Source organism: Gigantopelta aegis, chromosome 3 (genome assembly GCF_016097555.1).
Source record: "Gigantopelta aegis isolate Gae_Host chromosome 3, Gae_host_genome, whole genome shotgun sequence".
Classification (NCBI taxonomy): domain Eukaryota; kingdom Metazoa; phylum Mollusca; class Gastropoda; order Neomphalida; family Peltospiridae; genus Gigantopelta; species Gigantopelta aegis.
In genome coordinates this window covers 71069798-71091296 of record NC_054701.1, presented here as the reverse complement: position 1 = coordinate 71091296, position 21499 = coordinate 71069798, and the positions used below count along the sequence as shown (strand labels likewise).

At 36.4% G+C, this 21499-nt stretch overlaps 1 protein-coding gene across 1 annotated transcript; it reads right to left on the bottom strand.

The window, feature by feature from the left end:
- Positions 1-1271: 1271 nt before the first annotated feature.
- On the bottom strand, positions 1272-20896 carry LOC121369011. Its single transcript, XM_041493807.1, has 5 exons — positions 20128-20896; positions 16348-16496; positions 11027-11151; positions 9614-9871; positions 1272-1461 (listed from the first exon to the last, which is right to left on the bottom strand). The coding sequence occupies exons 1-4, from the start codon at positions 20894-20896 to the stop codon at positions 9748-9750; spliced, it is 1167 nt and encodes a 388-aa protein (XP_041349741.1). The 3' UTR covers positions 1272-1461; positions 9614-9747.
- Positions 20897-21499: the final 603 nt, after the last annotated feature.

Genomic DNA, 21499 nt, shown 5'->3' with positions numbered 1-21499 from the left:
GAGCTCTACATCCCATCTGTATGTATCACCTAACAAGATCCAGATCAAATGTTTTCTAGATAAGACAAGCATGGACATTCCTGCTGGAGTCCAGCCATCTTTAAATTAAATAGCTTTTACCCATTGCCATTTGGTCTGAATGGACCAGTGGTATTGTTAGTTATTAGTCCCCTACTGGTCCGATAGTTTTCATGTCCTGTGTCTGTCTGTTCCACATAATTTTCCAGATGTTTTCTTTTTCAATATGCTTTGAGACCGAGTTAAAATATTGTGTGTATAGCTTTATCATATTACACTATTACACTCTGACTTGCATGACAATTTACACATTTTTGACAGAGTTATGACCCTTGAACTTAGGAAGGAAGGAAATGTTTTAATTAACGACCCACTCGTTTTATTTACGGTTATATGGCGTTAGACATATGGTTACGGACCACACAGATATTGAGAGGAAACCCACTGTCGCCACTTCATGGACTACTGTTTTCGATTAGCAGCAAGGGATCTTTTTATATGCACCATCTCACAGACAGGGTAGTACATACCACAGCCTTTGATGTACCAGTCGTGGTGCACTGGCTGGAACGAGAAATAGCCCAATAGGCCCACCAACGGGGATCAATCCCAGACCGACTGCGCATCGAGTGGGCACTTTACCACTGGGCTACGTCTGACCTTGAACTTAGGAGATATGAAATTTTTTGGGGCCCAGCAGAAGACATGTATTACTTAAGCAGCACTATCAGAATGCTTGTTAAATTATAAAATAAAAAAGAAACCAAAGTCATTGTCACACAATTTATTTATCATAAAATATATTCTCAAAACAGTGTGATGTTTCTGTTTAACATAATAACAAATTATGGTATTATTCTTTAATAAAATACAAAAAAATGAAAACAAAATTATTATTGTACAAATGACTGATTTTAAAGATAAATGTCAAATACTATATAATTTCTGTTTAACAATGGTATAAACCGAATACATACAAGGTTATACTGGGGTATACAGAATATTTTTGTAAAGAATACCAACAAAACAAATTTGTCAAAGAATACCAACAAAACAAATTTGTCAAAGAATACCAACAAAACAAATTTGTCAGAGAATACTAACAAAACAAATTTGTCAAAGAAGACCAACAAAACAAATGTGTCAAAGAATACAATAACAAAACAAATGTGTCAAAGAATACAATAACAAAATAAATTTGTCAAAGAATACCAACAAAACAAATTTGTCAAAGAATACAATAACAAAACAAATATGTCAAAGAAAACAATAACAAAACAAATTTGTCAAAGAATACCAACAAAACAAATTAACAAAAACAAATTAACAAATTGAAAAATAACAATTATATATAAATTAATAACAAATACATTCACACAAGTGCAGAGACGTCTGAAGAGGAAAGGGTGGTCAATTGCCCTACCCCACCAATTGAACCAAAAACTGTAGTGAAAAACAAGAAGAAGAAGTAACGTGTCAGTCATAATATTCACTGTACATTATAGCAATAAACAGGCAGCAAATTTTTAAAAACCCACTAATTCAAAAATATTAAACTAATCATATCCAAACTGGCAATTCCGAGAGCTTGTCTACAATGTTTCAGTAGACACCATTGCACCATGGTGCAATATAATTTTGTATTATTATGTAAGTTTTGTCTATCAGTATTTGTCCGCATCACTGACATGTATGTACCAAACCAGTATCGTAACTATCATTTCTATACTCTGTGTATGGATAACTGTACTACTAACATGAGGGTGTAAAAAGTGGCATGGAAACAAGATACAAATACAAATAGAAAAGTGGACACATTATAATCCATGTGGCTAAAGTATGTGGGGATATTATTTAATGAAAAATAACTCTTAAACACGAACAGAGTTTTAGGTACTAGTAGCAAAAAATTTTTTCCAATTATCCAGTATGCCATTTTTAAAAGAATCATGATGATGGTTTTGGTTGTCATTTCTGGGAAACTCAACTTCAACCATTTGCCAATCCTCAGATATGTCTAACCACATTTGTCGAACCTCCAATTGGATTTTAAAAAAATGCATGAGTTTAGATAGTAATTTTTGGCATGTTTCCATCAGAGAACTGTTCAAGCATGCCTGTCATGGGCACAACCTCTGACTTCGCCAGAGAGTTCTGTCCATGACAGGTAAGTTTAGATATTTGTTTTATTGTTTATTATTAGGTGTAGTTTTCTATTCACATGTAATGTGCAGCAGTCTCGAAATAGATTAACCTGCTTGTAATGCATGAACATATTAAATTGCCAATAAAAGTAACCCAGTGTAACTAAATAAGTAATAACCATAACAACTGATTACTTTTAATTGTCAGCATCAACCACTATTGTTATATAAATATAATCTAACATCACACAACTGAACACATTGCATACTGTCAAGGGCGTTTAACATATAATGAATTCCTTTTTACTGTATTCAGCCTTTTCATCTGCTCTCATGAATGGTAAAACAAAAGAATTGCCAATCAAGTTTGACAAACATGACATTTTAGCAGAGAAATAGATATTACAAATACATGTAGTATGGCTAGACAGGCCTGTTATGATGGTGGGTTCAAAATCAATTGTTACTTGAATAAAAGATATTGTACCCACTATAGTGTCAGTTCACAGCTTCTCACAAAGATTAGCTTTGGCTTCTGGAAAATCGGCAGATTCCGTTCCATATTTGTTGAAGGTACTAAAAAATCTCGACAGATGTTTACAGGTACTTTGACCAAAAAAAACAATTTGAAGTGAATTAATGCTTTGAAATTTGAGATTAATGTGTTTGAAATATTTATAAATCTGCCATCTACTTGATGTTAAAAATATAAAACTATGAAATGACATCATTATGTTTAAAAAAGTGCCAATTTTTCTTTAAATGTAACAATTTTACTAAACTAATATGGTGGGTTTTTTAGTGACCCAGGCCAAACACTGATATTTGTGTAAACTTATGTACTGGTTTGAGAAAGCAGGAAAAGGACTGAAGAAATTATCACATGAAAATTAACCCACTTTGATATCATTGTCTGGACGTGACCCTGAACTGTACAATGATAACTCAACTGCTGTCAAAATAAGTCCCGAAACCGAGGACTTTACCACACACCTAACTCCTATAATAAAGCGTATGGTTCAGAAAATAAACATCATTTCTGTCTACTAGTGGTATGTCAACGAATGCTGATCTGTCAACACCAGCAACATTACCAAAAATAGGAAAAACTGACAAAGATGATGACATTATAAAAGCTGCCGTGCGATGGAGAATGCCGTCTTCTTGAGATGGTAGTTTGAGTCAACAAAGAAAAGAAGTACAGAAATGGTCCTCAAAACCAAGGGGACAGTGGAAGGAAATGTCAAGGGAAATTATTCGTCTTCCACATTGCGAATGATCACAAATACCAACTCTTCACTAAAATGTAATGGAAACATGACCTCTATAAGGGGAAAATAATTCTTCTTTTAAATGTTAATGTTAACAGTTACAGACCAGAAAGCAATTTCACAAAACGTCGCAAGTTTACGTTTGCGAATAGCAGTTATACCGGGCATACATTTACAAGTGTTTAGTATCTAATTTACGAAGAAAATTATATCATTAAGGAAAATGGAGTATTTTAAGGACAAAATAAAATAAAATATGTATATTTCTAACTATATTTATTGTACTATAATAGTAATAAAAATTGCGGTTTAGTCGTAGATTTACGTTTACGATGTTTTGTGAAATTGGGCCCAGGGGCCTCATTCACTAAACTCTCGCAACTTTGCGATCTCATAGTGCAATGCTAAAAGACCTGCAAAGAGGATGCTTTGTTATCTAGCAGAGCCTAAGAGACCTTTGTGAATTAGGCCCCAGAGTTCAAAGATAAGTACCCGGTACCGGTACCTGTTCCGTTTTACACAAAATGTTTTTGGAGCTACTATAAACATTAGGACCATAAACACACTAGATATCACAAGCTTGACCATGTTAAAAATGTAACATACTGTAAACATTAGTGCCAAGAAATGTTTTTTCTTAGAATGTATGAAAATTTAATGGACTGTCGCAGGCCTGTCCATAATTGTAGACTTTTGTGTGCAAGCGGAATACGAAAATACCTAGCTGAAATATGTTTATATTATAAAATCAAAGTGTTATTTTTTATTCCATAATTTTTTTATTAAAAGCAGAAATTTAAATAAAAATGTCATTATTTTTCAGTCTTCACAGAAAATACTCCAAGCATTCTAATCATTGGACTGTTTACACAGTGAAAGAAAAGAAACATTATGATTACATTACTAAACTGCTTCTCAACATAGTTGCCGGGTACCAGACCAAAAGAGTAGCCCTTTCAAGACATGTACAGATGAAGCCGGATGACCCAAGAAAGATCAAAGCGACAGTGGCACCCATTTCGCCAGAATCAAGTCACATATTGGCAGCCAGAAAGGAGTCGAGGTTTTCGAAGAAATAACCAAAAATGTACAGGCAAACTTGTGGAAAGTACTGCTACATTCTACCCATATAAGAGTAAAAACTTGGGGGAAAACAAGGACTGATGAGAAGCAACAATATTGTAATTTCATGATTTTAGTTTTTGTTAATTTATAATATTGTTAATTCATTAGGTGATGTTTATTCTGCATATTTGGATTGACAGTGTCTTATAATTTACTCAGTTAAATGAATCATTAATAACCCATGTAACAAAGCTTCTGCTATTATCAAGCAAAGTGCAGGTAGGCTATACAAAAATAATGTGGAGTACTTCAGTATGTATTACAAAATAAATCGTGGATCAGTTTGTTAATTAAGTCTAATTCCTGTAATATATCCGGTAAAATGTCCAAATGGATGAGGAAAATTGTCCCAAATACCATGGAATGGCCCTGTACTGGTGGAAAAGGACATCTGAAGAAATGATCACATGCAAATTAACCCACTTTGATATCATTGTCTGGACTTGACCCTGAACTGTACAATGATAACTCAACTGCTGTCAAAATGAGTCCCGAAACCGAGGACTTTACCACACACCTAACTCCTATAATAAAGTGTATGGTTCAGAAAATGAACATCATTTCTGTCTACTAGTGGTATGTCAACGAATGCTGATCTGTCAACACCAGCAACATTACCAAAAATAGGAAAAACTGACAAAAATATAGGAAAAACTGACAAAAAAATTGGAAAAACTAACAAAGATGATGACATTATAAAAGCTGCCGTGCGATGGAGAATGCCATCTTCTTGAGATGGTAATTTGAGTCAACAAAGAAAAGAAGTACAAAAATGGTCCTCAAAACCAAGGGGACAATGGAAGGAAATGTCAAGGGAAATCGTTCGTCTTCCACAATGTGAAGGATCACTAATATCAAATCCTTAAGATTTATTATTATTATTTATTTTTTATTAATGGAATTGGCAACTTTAGGCTTAATGGAGAAAATAAAGCTAACCTCTCAACAAGAAGTTTGTTTTGTTTAACGATACCACTGGGGCACATCGATTGATTAATCATCGGCTATTGGATGTCAAACATTTGGTAACCACTCAAGAAAGCACAGAAGTATGAAGACTTTTTCTGTCTATTCAATGGCGGAGCAGAAGCAATGATATTCCTTTCCAGTAATGGAGTACAACAAGGTAAAGCAAACTTTTGAAGAAATGGGTTATATGGAAGATGTGGAGTCTAATTTCAAAAAATGTGTTCATATGCCAGCCTAGAAAAAAAGAAGAAAAAAAAAGAGAAAAAGACGACGAAGTAATCGTTTGAAGAGAAATACCTGAACAACAATAGTAAATGAGTCATACAAACTAACTTCAGTCAACACAAACAGTAATGAAGTATCCGTATCAAGTGGAACATACAGAGAACAAATCATGGACCAATCAACAGTACTGACTCTGAAAACTGATGAAGGCCAGAATAGATTATTTCCCTGGATTCATGACAGACGAAATGGCAGTCTAAGTAGCTAGGATAACAAGTGTGGAGGATTTTGAAGACACTATCATTGAAGATGATACTTTTAATGATATTCAAGATGGGTCAGATGATCTAACAATAGAAGGGATGGCCAGCATGACCAGAGTTCACACTGACTTTGTGGTGACTGGCCCAGGTTGGTATGTCAATATTAGTACAACCAATGACTGGCAGTCTGCATTAAGCTATTATAGATGGAAATCATTCACAAAATTGGTGGTCACTTACATGAGGAACTGTGGCGATGGATGGACTGTTTGTATATGAAACTTGGTGATTGCTTAATTGCAAGTGATGATCATTTAATTAACTTAAACATTTAAAAAATATTGAAAATGTGCAGAACAATATATTTGTTTATTTTATAATAAAAGCCATAGGCCCATAATACAGTCTACACATTGATAAAGAATTGGTTAAAACATGTTTCTTAAATTAGCTAATTTAAAAATAATTTTAAAAAAGTAAATATTGAATTTGTGCTATGCATATAATGTAACATTAATTATGTACAAATGTACTGATTTGGCATGCTAAGCATCTGTGAAATGTATTAGATAAACTGTGAAGTGCTGTCAAAATTGAACAACATTGGGACTTGGATACAGGAACGGAACAACACACCTCAATGTATTAACTACATATACATACAGTATGTAGTCCACAATTAAATAATAAACCACACAATTATGTCTTATCACATGACTGAACATGTCTTATCACATGACTGAACATGTCTTATCACATGACTGAAGACTGTATTAGAAGTTTCTCATGTATGTCATAATTAGCACTGTATCCAGGTTAAATGGGATGGCGATGAGGGAATGTGATTGTCACAGTTTATCACTGCCACTAGGTTGGAACGACATGGTAATAACAAAGAATAAAGTTTAATTCGAGATACAGGTACATGTATTAATAAAACATTCATTATAAAAGCTATGTGGTTAATTTGTAGTGTTAAATTATATATTTAACACATGAAACAGATGTGGCAAATATGATAGTATAGTTTATTTCTGATAAAATGGTCAAATAAAGAAGTTATTTTTTCAGCCATCTTTGTTTGTCCATGTAAAATAATGGTTTATTTATTGAATGGATGGGAGAAAAAGACTCCATCATATGTGCCCCTGGTTGAAATTTCCACCACCTCAGGTGGACTTTTTTAAAATCTCACATGACCACATATGATGGGAGTCTATTAATCTAAAGCAGGTGAACAAGACTCCAATAAGGGTAAATAAAAATATTTTTCATTTACCTGTCTACTTATTAACTTAGACCTCAATACAATTACACACTGTCAGGTAGTAGTGATAGTGGGGCCATCTTAAGACAGTTTTAAATATTTTATAACATGGAGAAAAAGAGAATACTAACTCCTTTTTTAACAATTACAGGTGGAAAGAAGAAGAAAATGGTTTATTTAACGATGCACTCAACACATTTTATTTACAGTTATATGGCATCGGACATATGGTTAAGTACAATTACAGGTGGAAGAACACATCTGAAACAAGGTGGTGTGCCATCATCATTTAGTTTCACTAGTCTTGTGAAATGAGACCATCTGCACACAGGATAACGACAGGTGGCCCTAATTAAAGAGAACTTGCGGAAGTGGTTGTGCACTGCATTGGAAACTACTCCTGCCTATAGTAGCGTGATGGGGAGATTTTTTTTTACGGCCCGGTTCACTGTTCCGGTTTAGCTATTTAATAAACACTGCATGTTCTTATTGAAAAATGTATTTATTTATTTATTTTAAACATTCTCTTAAATTATTACTTATCACATGCAATTTGGTATGTTTCGATGGTTTTATTTGGCATCGTTAGTCATTCGGAACAGTGATATTTTATGATTTAACAATTATCAGCTATATCCAGTATTCTCGGAAATGTCCATGAATTACTGTTTTCTAGTAATTTTCCACTAGCTTGATAAAATGTCTGCTGCAATCTCATTATGAAATATTATTCTGATTGGTCAAAGTTTGCTTAAATAGGACTTCATTGAAGTGTATTGGGGTCTTTGCTCTCAGAAGATCAAAGGTGAAACATCTCACCAATACTTCTATTAACATTTTGTTTTGCTCTTTAGCTCTGTCTGTATTTGTTTTGGGTTTTTTATTCTTTTATTTAAGAGGTTTTTTCCCGTTTCTTCTTTGTATAATTAGTCTGTTTTAGAGAAATATCCAAAGATCTTTTTGGGACCAACAGGGTCAGTTGGCATGTGTCAACGCCAAATCCTGTCACAGCAGTAATAACAACATTGGTAAAATTACATGCACAAGTTTTGCAGAAAGTGAAATTCAGTGTTTGATAGACAAATTTTCTATTGACAAAATGCCAATTTCTGGCACACTGAATTCAGTTCTATACTAGTTTTAACAATTATGACAATTTAGTGGTGTTTTTTTGTTTTAATGTGCTTCGCCCAGCTGACTGAAACAGACAAGAAAAACAGATTGTAGGACTGTCAATTTCAGAGACACAGAATTCAATTCTACACAAGTTTTGACAATTAAAACCATTTTATGTTGGGGTTTTTTATGTGCTTGGTCCTGCTGATTTTAATTGTAGTGTGGTCATGGCAAAGGATCAACTATTTCATCAACTATTTATCCTGCAATCACTATATACATAGGCAAGATATGATGACTAGATAAATTTTATATATTCGGTTACTGAGCAAAGATATAGATCATGTGACATAAGCCCAGGGATGTGAGAGGGGCTGGAACAAATTTTTTTACTGCTCACCTTCTTTCTTCTTGTCCTGGATTGGACAAAACTGGCCAATCGCAACAAAGCTGACAAATCCAGCTATGGGAATATACTATGCGTGAAGCGATTGTGTGATATTACTTTCATTTTCACATTTTGTGTGTGTGTTTGTTTTGTAAGCCCTATTCAAACCTCTCAGACTAGATTTTCAATAAACATACTCTTACAATCATTTCTTAAATCATTTCTTTTACTACAGTATATACAAAAATAACTTGTGCCATGATAAAGGTACAAAACTAATATATTTATGTATGAATTAACAGTTTAAATTTGACAAATGTAGCTAGCGTCTTACAAAGAATGATGTCGTGTACAATGTACAATACTGTAAAAAGCTTTGCTAGGTTGATAGTACTTGATTTGTGTAGAAAAATCGAAATCAATAATGATTTTCCAACTATTCCTGTTGGATTACAGGATAAATGAAACAACCGGTTACTGCCGTAAGATATTGGCTTTATCCTGCTCAGGTCGAATGGCACTCGGTAAAGGCTTGAAGCATTAACTATTCCAATCTTTGCAGGATAAAGCCAGGCCTGTAGATCACCGCCACCTACCGGTGGCTTTTCTTTTTTGTTTAATATACCCCCAGTCCCCACTAAGCAACTAGGGCGCTTCACCATAAGCCTAAATGACCCCCCACTCTCAAAATCCTGGCTACGGGCCTGACAGCAGATATCTTGAGGCAGTAACTGGTTATCCTAAATGTAACAAATAATGTTTAAATATTATATTTTGATTCAAATGCTGTTGTAAAATGCATTGATGCAAAACACATGGATACATACATGTATATCAAATTACCCATAAATAAATGGATACCTGTAGAAGACCATACAGCAAACGTTAATCATGCTTTTCTTATCTTTCCTGAAAGATCTTCCACAACAGATGGAAACTTCTTGTTCGTCATGGCCATGTATCAAATACTGCCTACATACGATTCTGTTTCTTTTAACACAGCAATGCCAGCAAGTTGACGGAGTTTTTCTTGTTCAGTCGATCCAAACCCAATGAACTCCAAGTAGTTTGTAATGGACCCGTACCTATAAGAATAAGGAAAATAGGAAAATAAATAAATGTCTTGTGATATAATTGCATTGGGACAGGAATCTGTTGATCATTAACAATTTGATGCCTGTATAAATTATTTTCAAATGTATTAAATTTTGAACCTAAATATAAAGTGAAATTAAAAAGAAATCCATCACATCCAAATTTAACCACATTTGTTGCAAAATGCAAACCATCTACCACATTACAATCTCATCAATGCAAATGGTTGGCCACATTCTTAAGCACTACGTTCTACTTATTAACTTATTAACATGCAATACATAAAGGATACTCCCAACGAGTTGATAAATAGAAAATAATACATGAGTGGCCATTAGATACCATTTATCTCACAACAAGTTGTTTTAAAATGTATCTAACAAGCGAAAGCGAGTTTGATACGTTTTTAAACAATGAGTTAAATGGTATTTAATGGACACAAATGTATTATTCTATTTCTAACATATCCTCAAAAACTAGGTTTTAACATCCTTTTTGACTAAAAGTTGTTTACAGCCGTTGGATTTGTAGCTGACTTACACATCACAGACACATGATTGTCAGGTTAACTATACATCACAGTCTAATCATTTTTCATCACGCTTGTTTTTTATTGGATGTATGGCATTGGTGACCTGGTCATCACCTAGGAGCAGCCAGTCGTATGTCTTGAAATTATTAACACAACTACATGTGTTAACAAGTACATTGTATACATGTGTAATCATAAATAACACATGGTGTTCTCACCAATGGGTGTGTAAGAAAAGTATGAAATCCGAGGCTTGCCAAGGATTTTTATTCTTTAATCAACGAGTGCTGATAAATAATGATATCACAAGACACGAGGGGGGGGGGGGGTATTCTTTTTATCATCCATTATTATTCTTTTCATTTGCGACAATTGTAAACAATGTCAGTAATGTGGGTTTGGCAGCGGTAAACTTGTTAACTAGTAGTACGACAGTGGCGTGACATCACTAATGATAGGTTTAACACTGAAACATACACAGTGATGTAACAAAAGAAGCGATATCTCCTAGGAGAATATTGTGGGAGATATGGCAAATTACAGTGCCAGTGATATCTCCTACAAAAGCCTTTAATGAATGATGAAATTTCAAATCACTATATCAACAACTGACTTGTCCTCGATGTACTGAAGCAACTGCAGCATGGTCTCCTCTTTAGCAGATATGAAATCGTCACTCAGACTCAGGCGGACAACCACTTCATTCCTTATTCTATCCTTGACAGGTTCCAGACCGGCCTGAAATAAGAATATCATTGCGACACACAATTAAAACCTGGCATGGTTAAATACTAGTAGTTTAAGCTATCATTCACCAAATCTCCAAGTGTTATTAAGTTCAGATTGGCAAATTATATATATATATATATATATATATATATATATATATATATACACACACACACACACACATTGAAACTCCTCTAAACTGAACACCCACAGAAACAAGTAGAAAGTCTGGTCTTAACAGGTATCTGGTTTAGAGAGGTTCTCTTCTGCATAAATATTTTAAAAGGGACCATGAAAAATGTCCAGTTTTGAAGGAATTCCGGTTTACAGAGGGTCCAGTTTTGAGAAGTTTCACTGTATATTTAAAACTCATTTCTATTTGCTGTCTAACATATCTCAGAGTGAGAGATGAAGTTTGCTGCTGCCACATGGGTTATTCCTATAGAAAGTTAATGTTAATCCGTCTTTCACCAAATCTCCAAATGTTATTAAGTTCAGATTGGCAAATATATATATATATATATATATATATATATATATATATATATATATATATATATATATATATATATATATATATATATACACACAGTGAAACTCCTTTAAACTGGACACCCACAGAAACAAGTAAAAAGTTTCTCTTCTGCACAAATATTTAAAAAGGGACCATGAAAAATGTCTTGTTTTGAGGGAATTCTGTGCACAAGTAAAAAGGTTCTCTTCTGCACAAATATTTAAAAAGGGACCATGAAAAATGTCTTGTTTTGAGGGAATTCCAGTTTACAGAGGGTCTGGTTTTGAGAGGTTTCACTGTATTTCTATTTGGTGTCTAATGTATCTGTATGAATACTGCAAAGTTCATCTGGTCTACTGAGTGAGAGATGAAGTCTGCTGCTGCCACGTGGGTTACTCCTATTGAAAGTTAATGTTTGTTTTGTTTAACAACACCACTAGAAAACATTGATTAAATAATCATTGGCTACTGGATGTCAAACATTCGGGATAGTTTTTGAGGGGTAACTGGTTTATAAATTAAAAAGGTTATGTTCTGTATTATTATTTAGAAAGGGATTGTAAAAAAAAACCATTTGCTTTTGAAGGAAGGACATGTTTTATTTAGCGATGCACACAACACATTTTATTTACGGTTATATCGATCAGACATATGGTTAAGGACCACACAGATATTGAGAGAGGAAATCCGCTGTTGCCACCACATCATGGGCTACTCTTTTCGATTAGCAGCAAGGGATCTTTTATATGCACCATCCCAGACAGGATAGCACATACCACAGCCTTTGATATGGTTGTGGTGCACTGACTGGAATGAGAAATAGCCCAATGGGCCCAACGGGGATTGATCCCAGACTAACTGCACATCAAGCGAGCGCTTTACCACTGGGCTACGTCCTGCCCTCAATCTGGTTTTGAAGGCATTCCTGAGTTTTCAGGGGTTTTACTATACCAGTCAGAGGGTACTGGTTGGGAGTGAAAACCCAGGTTTTCCCTCTTCCAAGACCAAGTTTCCAATTTATCAGATTTTGACACTAAATACATGTAATTACTAGTATATAGCTGCCATTTAAAACTGCTGAGATGTAATTAAACAAATAGTCTTGAGCCTTAGACAATATAAAAATATGCATGGGCAGATGGGCAGTAAGCCTATTTAATGATTACACGTCGATAACCTATATATTCTCAATGATTCTACTTACACCTACATGTAATCTACCTCACAACACAATTTACATAGCAGAATATAATATAGATCAAAGTACATACATGTACAATGCTGATAACAGAATCAGTAGGAAGCAAAGTATATGTACTCTATCACATACAAAGTAACATGTCTTAGCCGACAAACCAGTTGATATACAAGTACTTGTGGTACTGTTAATCATATATATGCATCATTTAATGAACATATTCATCGAATCTGAGATAAGAATTTAAAAGTAAATTTTTTTCTTCTGAATTTCACCTAGAAGAAAAAAAAACTTGTATGCACATTCTTTGTACATGTAGTTTAAATGCTTGAAGTTATTGTGATGTACATATACATGTACATGTATATAGGTCAAACTGAATTTTTCGACAAAGAAAATGGAAAATCGATAACGATATGCATGCACTGAAATACTGGCATTACATTCCATCATTTTAATTTCAAGCATGGAAGGAAATAAAATGTGTTGTTGCCAATATAACAAGCATTCTGAGAGTACATCTAAAGCAATACATGTCTTCTACCAGGCACAACACATTTTTTATCTCCCAAATTCAAGGACCATAACATGGTAAATTGCCATTAAAGTTAAATATAATCTGTAACAACACATTATAAAGCTACATGTGTATACACAAAATTTCACCTCAATATCTTGATGAATTGCAACAAAACAAAATTTCATATCTCCTAAGTTCATGCGCCATAACTCTGTATCAGTTAATGACAAAGCTATACACAAAATTTCAGCTCAATATCTTGAGACATTGTGAAAAAACCCTCTGAAAAACTATATGTGAGACAAATGGACAGACAGACAGACAGACAGGACTGAGACAAAACGTACACACATATTCTGTCCAGTTGGACTGGTAGGGGACTAAGAATGATTGACATATACATGCATGTACTTGTTTCTATTTAATTTGTGCTAGGCAAACAATTTTTTTTTCAAGAGTACCACATGTCTATCCATGCCTACTGCTTGGGGCTGTTCTGGATCGTGGTTACAAAATAACAACCATATTGACCACATTATATGATTTTCACATCAGAAACTGAAAATTGATCAGTTGGGCTTCACCAATGTGATGATCAATTATAAAATCAATAATCGACTGATGCGAAAAAGATCGAGATATTAAATACATTATTACAAGGTAAAATTAATGATTATTTCAGTGAACACAACAGCTGCATATTCCTTATAATATGTATCCGTATATTCATATAACTGATTATGTAATTTTAAGTTGAACAATTGGTACAAACAAAATAATAAATGATGATTGATGATAAAAAAAAGTTTGTTTGGTGGGTTTTTTTTAACACAGCCACAAAGACATTTTTTTTTTTAAATTGGACATTACAAACATGTATTTCCATTTCAGTATGGGACTACATGACAGGTCCATGCTCCACGCTTCCTGTCAATTAAGCTATATCACCCGAGCCCGGGGTACACAGAACCTGCAGTGCATGCCGGGTAATTATCCCCCCATGTGGGGTCATACACTCAGGAGACACTCATAATCGCATGTATGTGACCTTACACCTACCCATTGCACCTAGAGGTGCACTCACTCTGTGTTGAATGATGAAAACGTTAATGTTTATTTTGTTTAAGGATACCACTAGAGCACACTGATTTATTAATCATCAGCTATTGAATGTCAAACATTAGGTAATTTTGCCATAGTCTTAGAGTGGAAACCTGCTACCTTTTTCATTAATAGCAAGGGATCTATTATATGCACCATCCCACAGACAGGATATCACATACCACAGCCTTTGATATACCAGTCGTGGTGCACTGGCTGGAATGAGAAATAGCCCAATGGGCCCACCGATGGGGATCGATCCAAGACAAATCGTGCATCACGCGACTGCTTTACCACTGGGCTACATCCTGCCTCCCATCCTCCCAATCAGAGAATAAGACCACTAAGGAGGTTCTATCTTACAACGTAAGCACCTCGGAGCTACATCCTGCCTCCCATCCTCCCAATCAGAGAATAAGACCACTAAGGAGGTTCTATCTTACAACGTAAGCACCTCGGAGCTACATCCTGCCTCCCATCCTCCCAATCAGAGAATAAGACCACTAAGGAGGTTCTATCTTACAACGTAAGCACCTCGGAGCTACATCCTGCCTCCCATCCTCCCAGTCAGAGAATAAGATCACTAAGGAGGTTCTATCTTACAACGTAAGCACCTCGGAGCTACATCCTGCCTCCCAGTCAGAGAATAAGACCACTAAGGAGGTTCTATCTTACAACGTAAGCACCTCGGAGCTACATCCTGCCTCCCATCCTCCCAATCAGAGAATAAGACCACTAAGGAGGTTCTATCTTACAACGTAAGCACCTCGGAGCTACATCCTGCCTCCCCTCCTCCCAGTCAGAGAATAAGACCACTAAGGAGGTTCTATCTTACAACGTAAGCACCTCGGAGCTACATCCTGCCTCCCATCCTCCCAATCAGAGAATAAGACCACTAAGGAGGTTCTATCTTACAACGTAAGCACCTCGGAGCTACATCCTGCCTCCCATCCTCCCAGTCAGAGAATAAGACCACTAAGGAGGTTCTATCTTACAACGTAAGCACCTCGGAGCTACATCCTGCCTCCCATCCTCCCAGTCAGAGAATAAGACCACTAAGGAGGTTCTATCTTACAACGTAAGCACCTCGGAGCTACATCCTGCCTCCCATCCTCCCAGTCAGAGAATAAGACCACTAAGGAGGTTCTATCTTACAACGTAAGCACCTCGGAGCTAAATACTGCCCGCATCGATGATGAAATTCCAGCAGATTTCAAAAGTCTGTTTTGTTTAACGACGCCATTATTGATCTTTTAATTCTGTTACAAATTTGTTAAATACATCAGAAGACTATAGTAAAAATGCCAAGATGCCATTTGTTTTTCATAGGACAGGTTTCACTAGGTCAAGAATATATAAAAGATATAATAAAGTTCATTTGTATCAGAAAAAGTTTGCAAAGTAATTTTTAGATCATGATTAAATAGAAAAAAGACGTCTGGCAAGATTGAATTTGATTCAGCACGTGCACTGCATTATATAGGGATTAGGCAGGAAGTAGCCCAGTGGTAAAACACTCCCTTGATGTGCAATTGGTTTTGAATCGATCCCCATCAGTGAAACCAATGTGCTATTTCTGGTTCAAGCCAGTGCACCACGCCTGGTATATCAAAGGCCGTGGTATGTGCTATCCTGTCTGTGGGATCGTGCATATAAAAGATCCCTTACCATGAAATGCCCCATATCTAGACCCCAATAATCAGCATCATTCCCCACCATTCCACAAAGGCTATGTTGCTTTTCATTCCCAATTTTGGACTAAACACACAACTGCGAAACTACGGTAGAAAATACTTTCAAGACATTTTTCTACACTGCATTTGTTTTTGTTGCCATAATCATTTTCTTAATTGCTAGGGCTGTTACACTTACAGCAGATTTAGCATAATCTTTAGCAATGAATTCTTTAGACTGTCCCAGGCAGTGTAAAACAAGTGCTGATACGATCCCAGTGCGATCTTTGCCAATTGCACAGTTTAACAGAGCAGGCAAGTTATCAGGATTTGTCATCAACTTCAAGGCTGAAAGAAACAAATACAAATTTAATATTAAATGGATCCTTGGGCAAGGCTTTTGGACAGGTACAATGTATATATGTATATTCAACAATATTTAATTTTAATGCACATTATTGGTTAATATCAACAAGTATATTGGTATATTTAATTAATAAAACAGTAAAAATGTGACGGTTAATATTTTATATAATTGCCACATACATTTTGCGCCATTCCAATGAATCTGCTCTTGTGGTTACGTAATATTTACTTAACGCGTCACATCAGGCATTAGTCTTGGAACTGCTGATATTTGTGGGATAAAACAGGCATGCTTTGCAATGTTCAGTTACAATATCCATTCCAGTAAGCCAGCAATAAGTATATAATTATTTTCCAATACAAAATAAACCAGCATTGTCAAACTGGCTACAAAATGATTATTTTTTTGTCCATGCATTAACTGGCAGTCTCTTTCAGAAACTCTATATACTGAAATGAGAAACTGACTGTTTACTTAGTTAACTGGTCTATACGTGCAGGGCTTTTAGATTATGGTAGCCCCACTCCAGTGGCTAGTGATATTCAATGTTGGGCTAGTAAATAACTACTATTACAATGCCCGACAGATAGCGAAAAAAAAAAGAGTTTTCAAATGCTGCATTTAAATCTATTTTGTAAATTTATATAAATATCCTGGCCCCACTCCTACCTTCCCAGTCTTTAGTAGTGTTTTTAAATTCTATCTCCCTCTTTGGATGACATATCTGATTATTACTATTAGTAAAATTGTAGTTACTTTAAAGTAAAGTAGGGTTAGTGGATTTTTAATCGTGGCTAGAAAATATTTTAAATCACTGATCCCATGGCTAGTGGATTTTATACGATTATTCTAGAAGCCCCGACATGTATGTATACATTTACATACATGTGTGTATATATACTAAAACGCAAAAGAAACGCAGGTTCTCATTAAATTGGATATAAAATATTAAAAAAACAAAACGAAATGAAGATTTCAACATTTATTTTGGAGTTACACCAATTCGGCACACATTGGTGTTGGAAATGTTTGATTGAATTCCTTTTTGGCTATTGTTTCATGTCATAAAGTAGGGTGGGGGTCCATGTTAAAAATGTGAAAGAGACGACCTGTAGCATTGTCAAAGTCAGTATCGCGTGTGACCACCCTGGGCATTCAAACAGGCAGTGCAACGTCTCCTCATTGAGTTGACAAGCCGTTGAAAGAATGCCTGAGGGAGTGAGTTCCATTCATGGACCAATGCTGCCTCCAGCGCCTGCATATTCTGAGGTTGTCCGCGAGCCTGAAGGCGACGTCCGATTTCATCCCAGACGTGTTCGATAGGCGCCATGTCCTGTGATAAGGCTGGCCACGGCAACGTTGGGATGTTGTGCTGAGCCAGCAACGCCTGTGTTGCCCTGGCAGTGTGCGGCCTGGCATTGTCTTGCTGCAGCAAGCGCACACGTGGGTGAGCGGCAAAGAAGGGAACGACGTGATTGTTGATGACGTCATTTTGGTACACAGCGGCATTAACGCGTTGTCTGAACACATGAAGTTGTGTTCTGTGGTTGAATGAGAACCCACCCCACACCATCACACTACCCCCGCCCCATCGGTCGGCCTGCAGAACGCAGCAGTCGGAGTAACGTTCATGTCGACGTCGCCATACTCGGATTCGGCCATCAGCGTTGGAAAGATTGTAACGGCTCTCATCAGTAAACAGAACTTGTTGCCACTGGCCACGTCGCCATCTTTGATGTTGTTGCGCCCACTGTTGACGTTGTTGGCGGTGCCGAGGGGTCAATATTGGTCCCACATAAGGACGGCGGTTACGGAGTCCTGCTGCCCTCAGACGATGTCGGACGGTATCGGCGGACACTGGACCACGTGGACCACGCACCTGGTGAGCGGTGTTAGCTGCTGGCAGCATCCGATTCCTAAGGTGGGTCACCCGGATGTATCGGTCTAGGGCTGCGGTTGTCACCCTCGGGCGGCCGGTGCGTGGTCGATCGTTCACAGATCCAGTGATTTGGTGACGTTGAGAAAGGCGTGCGATTGTCGAAACATGACATCCCAATTGTCTGGCTACAGCAGTACGGGTCTGTCCGGCTTGCAACATCCCGATGGCCATCCCTCGCTGGAGTTGCGTCAGTCGCGGCATTTTTAAAATGTGATTCTGTTGTCTGTCACTACTCAAATTGAATTTATGCGATTAAATCCAGGTGTGTAGGCTTTATAAGCATTTCAATGAGTGTGTTTGCACTGGATTCATGATACGGATGATCCAGCACGTGCAAACAACGTGTTTTGAGAATTCGTGACGTCACACAGGTAATGAAATTGACACGCAGGTGGGACTGCGGTGTGGGTGTGTGCCATGTCCTTTAACACAGTTGAGGTTCAATTCCACCAAAGATACTGCTTTACAAAGTGCAATTCTTTCGCATTTTCAGGACCTGCGTTTCTTTTGCGTTTTAGTATATATATATATTAAAAAAAAATTGGTTTATGAATATACCTTTTAAATAATTTTGTTCAAGAAAACTAACAATGTTTATATTTTATAATTATATACTGATTTATAACTTCATTTTGCCTGTAATAAACTAGACATTGTAGATAGTCTGTGTATATCCTCCACAAAAGTGTTGGTGTTTTGGGAGGAAATATACCACAGGCACACAGGCATTGAAATAATTACCACAACTATATGAAAGTTAGAATTGAATTCCTGTTACTACTACTTTTAACGCGGTCATTCTGAAATTGTGTCGGTGCGCATGGACATTGGTATGAGAAACAAAATCCGGAAGTAAATTTATCTAGTGGGCATTGCTTAAACATGGCTTACCGAGATTGCTTGCAATTGCACAAGTGTGCACAAACACTGGTTCAATTTCGTATGAGAAAACGAAACGCGGAAGTAAATTCATCTAGTGGACTCTGCTTAAACGTGCATTGACCATAATTGCTTGCAATTGCACAAGTGCACGCGAACATAGATGCAATTCCTTACGAGAAATGTGGAAGTCCAGAATACATTGCCTGGTTTATGTTCGGAAACGAAACTATTGTTATGTTTAAATTTTAGTTGAGAACGAATCACCGTTCTTGACTTTACTTGTAATACATACATGTGGTAACCTCCCGGTAACCTGAACGACCATTCTCGACTTATTTTGATGTCTGGGCACAGAAGAGCAGATAAGGAATTATTTTGTTTTATTATGTAGATAGAGTTGGTTCCTTCAGTCACAATACAGCCCCCTCTGAGCTTTATATTTAAAATACAGCACATGTTGTTTGATAATCCACTGTGTCGTTGGAACATTTGGTTACAGCATCGACTAGGAATTTAAATCAAGGCCTTAGCACAGTGGCATAGCGTGGGTGGGACCACTGGGGCGATTGCCCTGGGGGCAAAATTCTGGACTGGTGGAAGGGACTCGGGGAGTGCTAACGGTCCACTGGTTAGGAGGCGCAATACTTGCCTTGCCCCGGGTGCTGGCAACCCATGCTATGCCACTGCCTTAGCACAATGTTTATTTTAGTGCTTATGAAACATTGGGTTGATAACTCTCATTCAATACCCCCAAAAGGTCGGAACTGTAATAATAATAATAATTGTAATACCTGCACATACACCTTTCTGACAAATATCAATCGTATCTCGGTACTGTCCAATTAACCCATTATCATTCAGGAAGTAATGAGCACAAAACCTTAAAATATACATGTAACCAGTATTGAAGATCACATCCACAAGAAGATACATCAGTGACATGAGCTGTATATACCACGGCACTCGTGCAAGAAGTGTCCACAAATACGCCCATGGAAACATGTTTATAAGATAATGTTCTTTAAATACTGAGGATGCAATGGAATGTTGACTGTGTTGAGCTGTGACATTGTCAACATCAGATCCCATGCTACATAGTTCTGGTTTTTTTATATCTGGTGACATCTGTGGTTGGCCATTGATATTGCACCCCATGTCTTCTTTGCAATCAGTTGAATCACATTTGCAATTACACAGAGCATTTTTGTTTTGACAGTAATTACTAGTGGTTATCGAGTCCAGTTTCTCGGTTTTAACACCCTCCAGTGGTCTATAATTTCGCCCATGAATAATTTTAACTTTGTATAACTGAAAACTGAGGTCAAGGAGTTTGTCTCCATCAGCTGACGTGTACTCTGTTCTCGATCTCAAATCAATTATGCTATTTATGCCAAGTTTTTTTAATGACATAACATCATTTTCATCAATAAAGTCAGGTCTTGATGATCGATATATTATTCCTTTGTAAGAATTGCAACAGGTTTGATATTTTGCAGACAAAATGCGAAAATTCGGCAATGATTTTAAAGTGGGCACAAAAACTTCTACAGGAGCTGCCATCTTTACGGAACGAAGAGAATTACAAATCTTTATTTCATTGGCTGAATAAATTCCCAAGGTGATAACCAAATAACTTCCGGATAGGTCAAAGTTCGAGGTGCACGGGGGGAAAAGTGAACACCACAAATCCTGTGATTGGTTATAAATGTGAGTGTGTTGGTTGTAAAAAAAAATAGTTTCATCTAGGCTAAACATGTATGCAATTTTATTTCATCTAGTACCACTGTGTCAAGTAGCTTTAGCTTGGAACATATATGGGGTACCTGTAAAAAAACAAAAGTACTCAAATTTTGTACAAAACTAGGGGTACCGGAAAATGAGCCATGAAAGGTACCATTTTCTTCAGTTAATACTTGGAGGTAGGGGTTGTAGTATTGATATTTATGGGTCATAGTTTGGTTCATATATTGCATATAACGTTTTTAAATCGCATATGGAATTTTATTTGGTATAGTCATAGTACCTATATTCTAATTATACATTTTATAAGTTTTTGACAAGCGACCTGTTGTGATTTGCAAGATACCTATAAATGATACGTCTGGGTGCAAGTATGCATAGCCCTAAAACGTATTTAAAACAACAGCATGAATTACGTGGGAG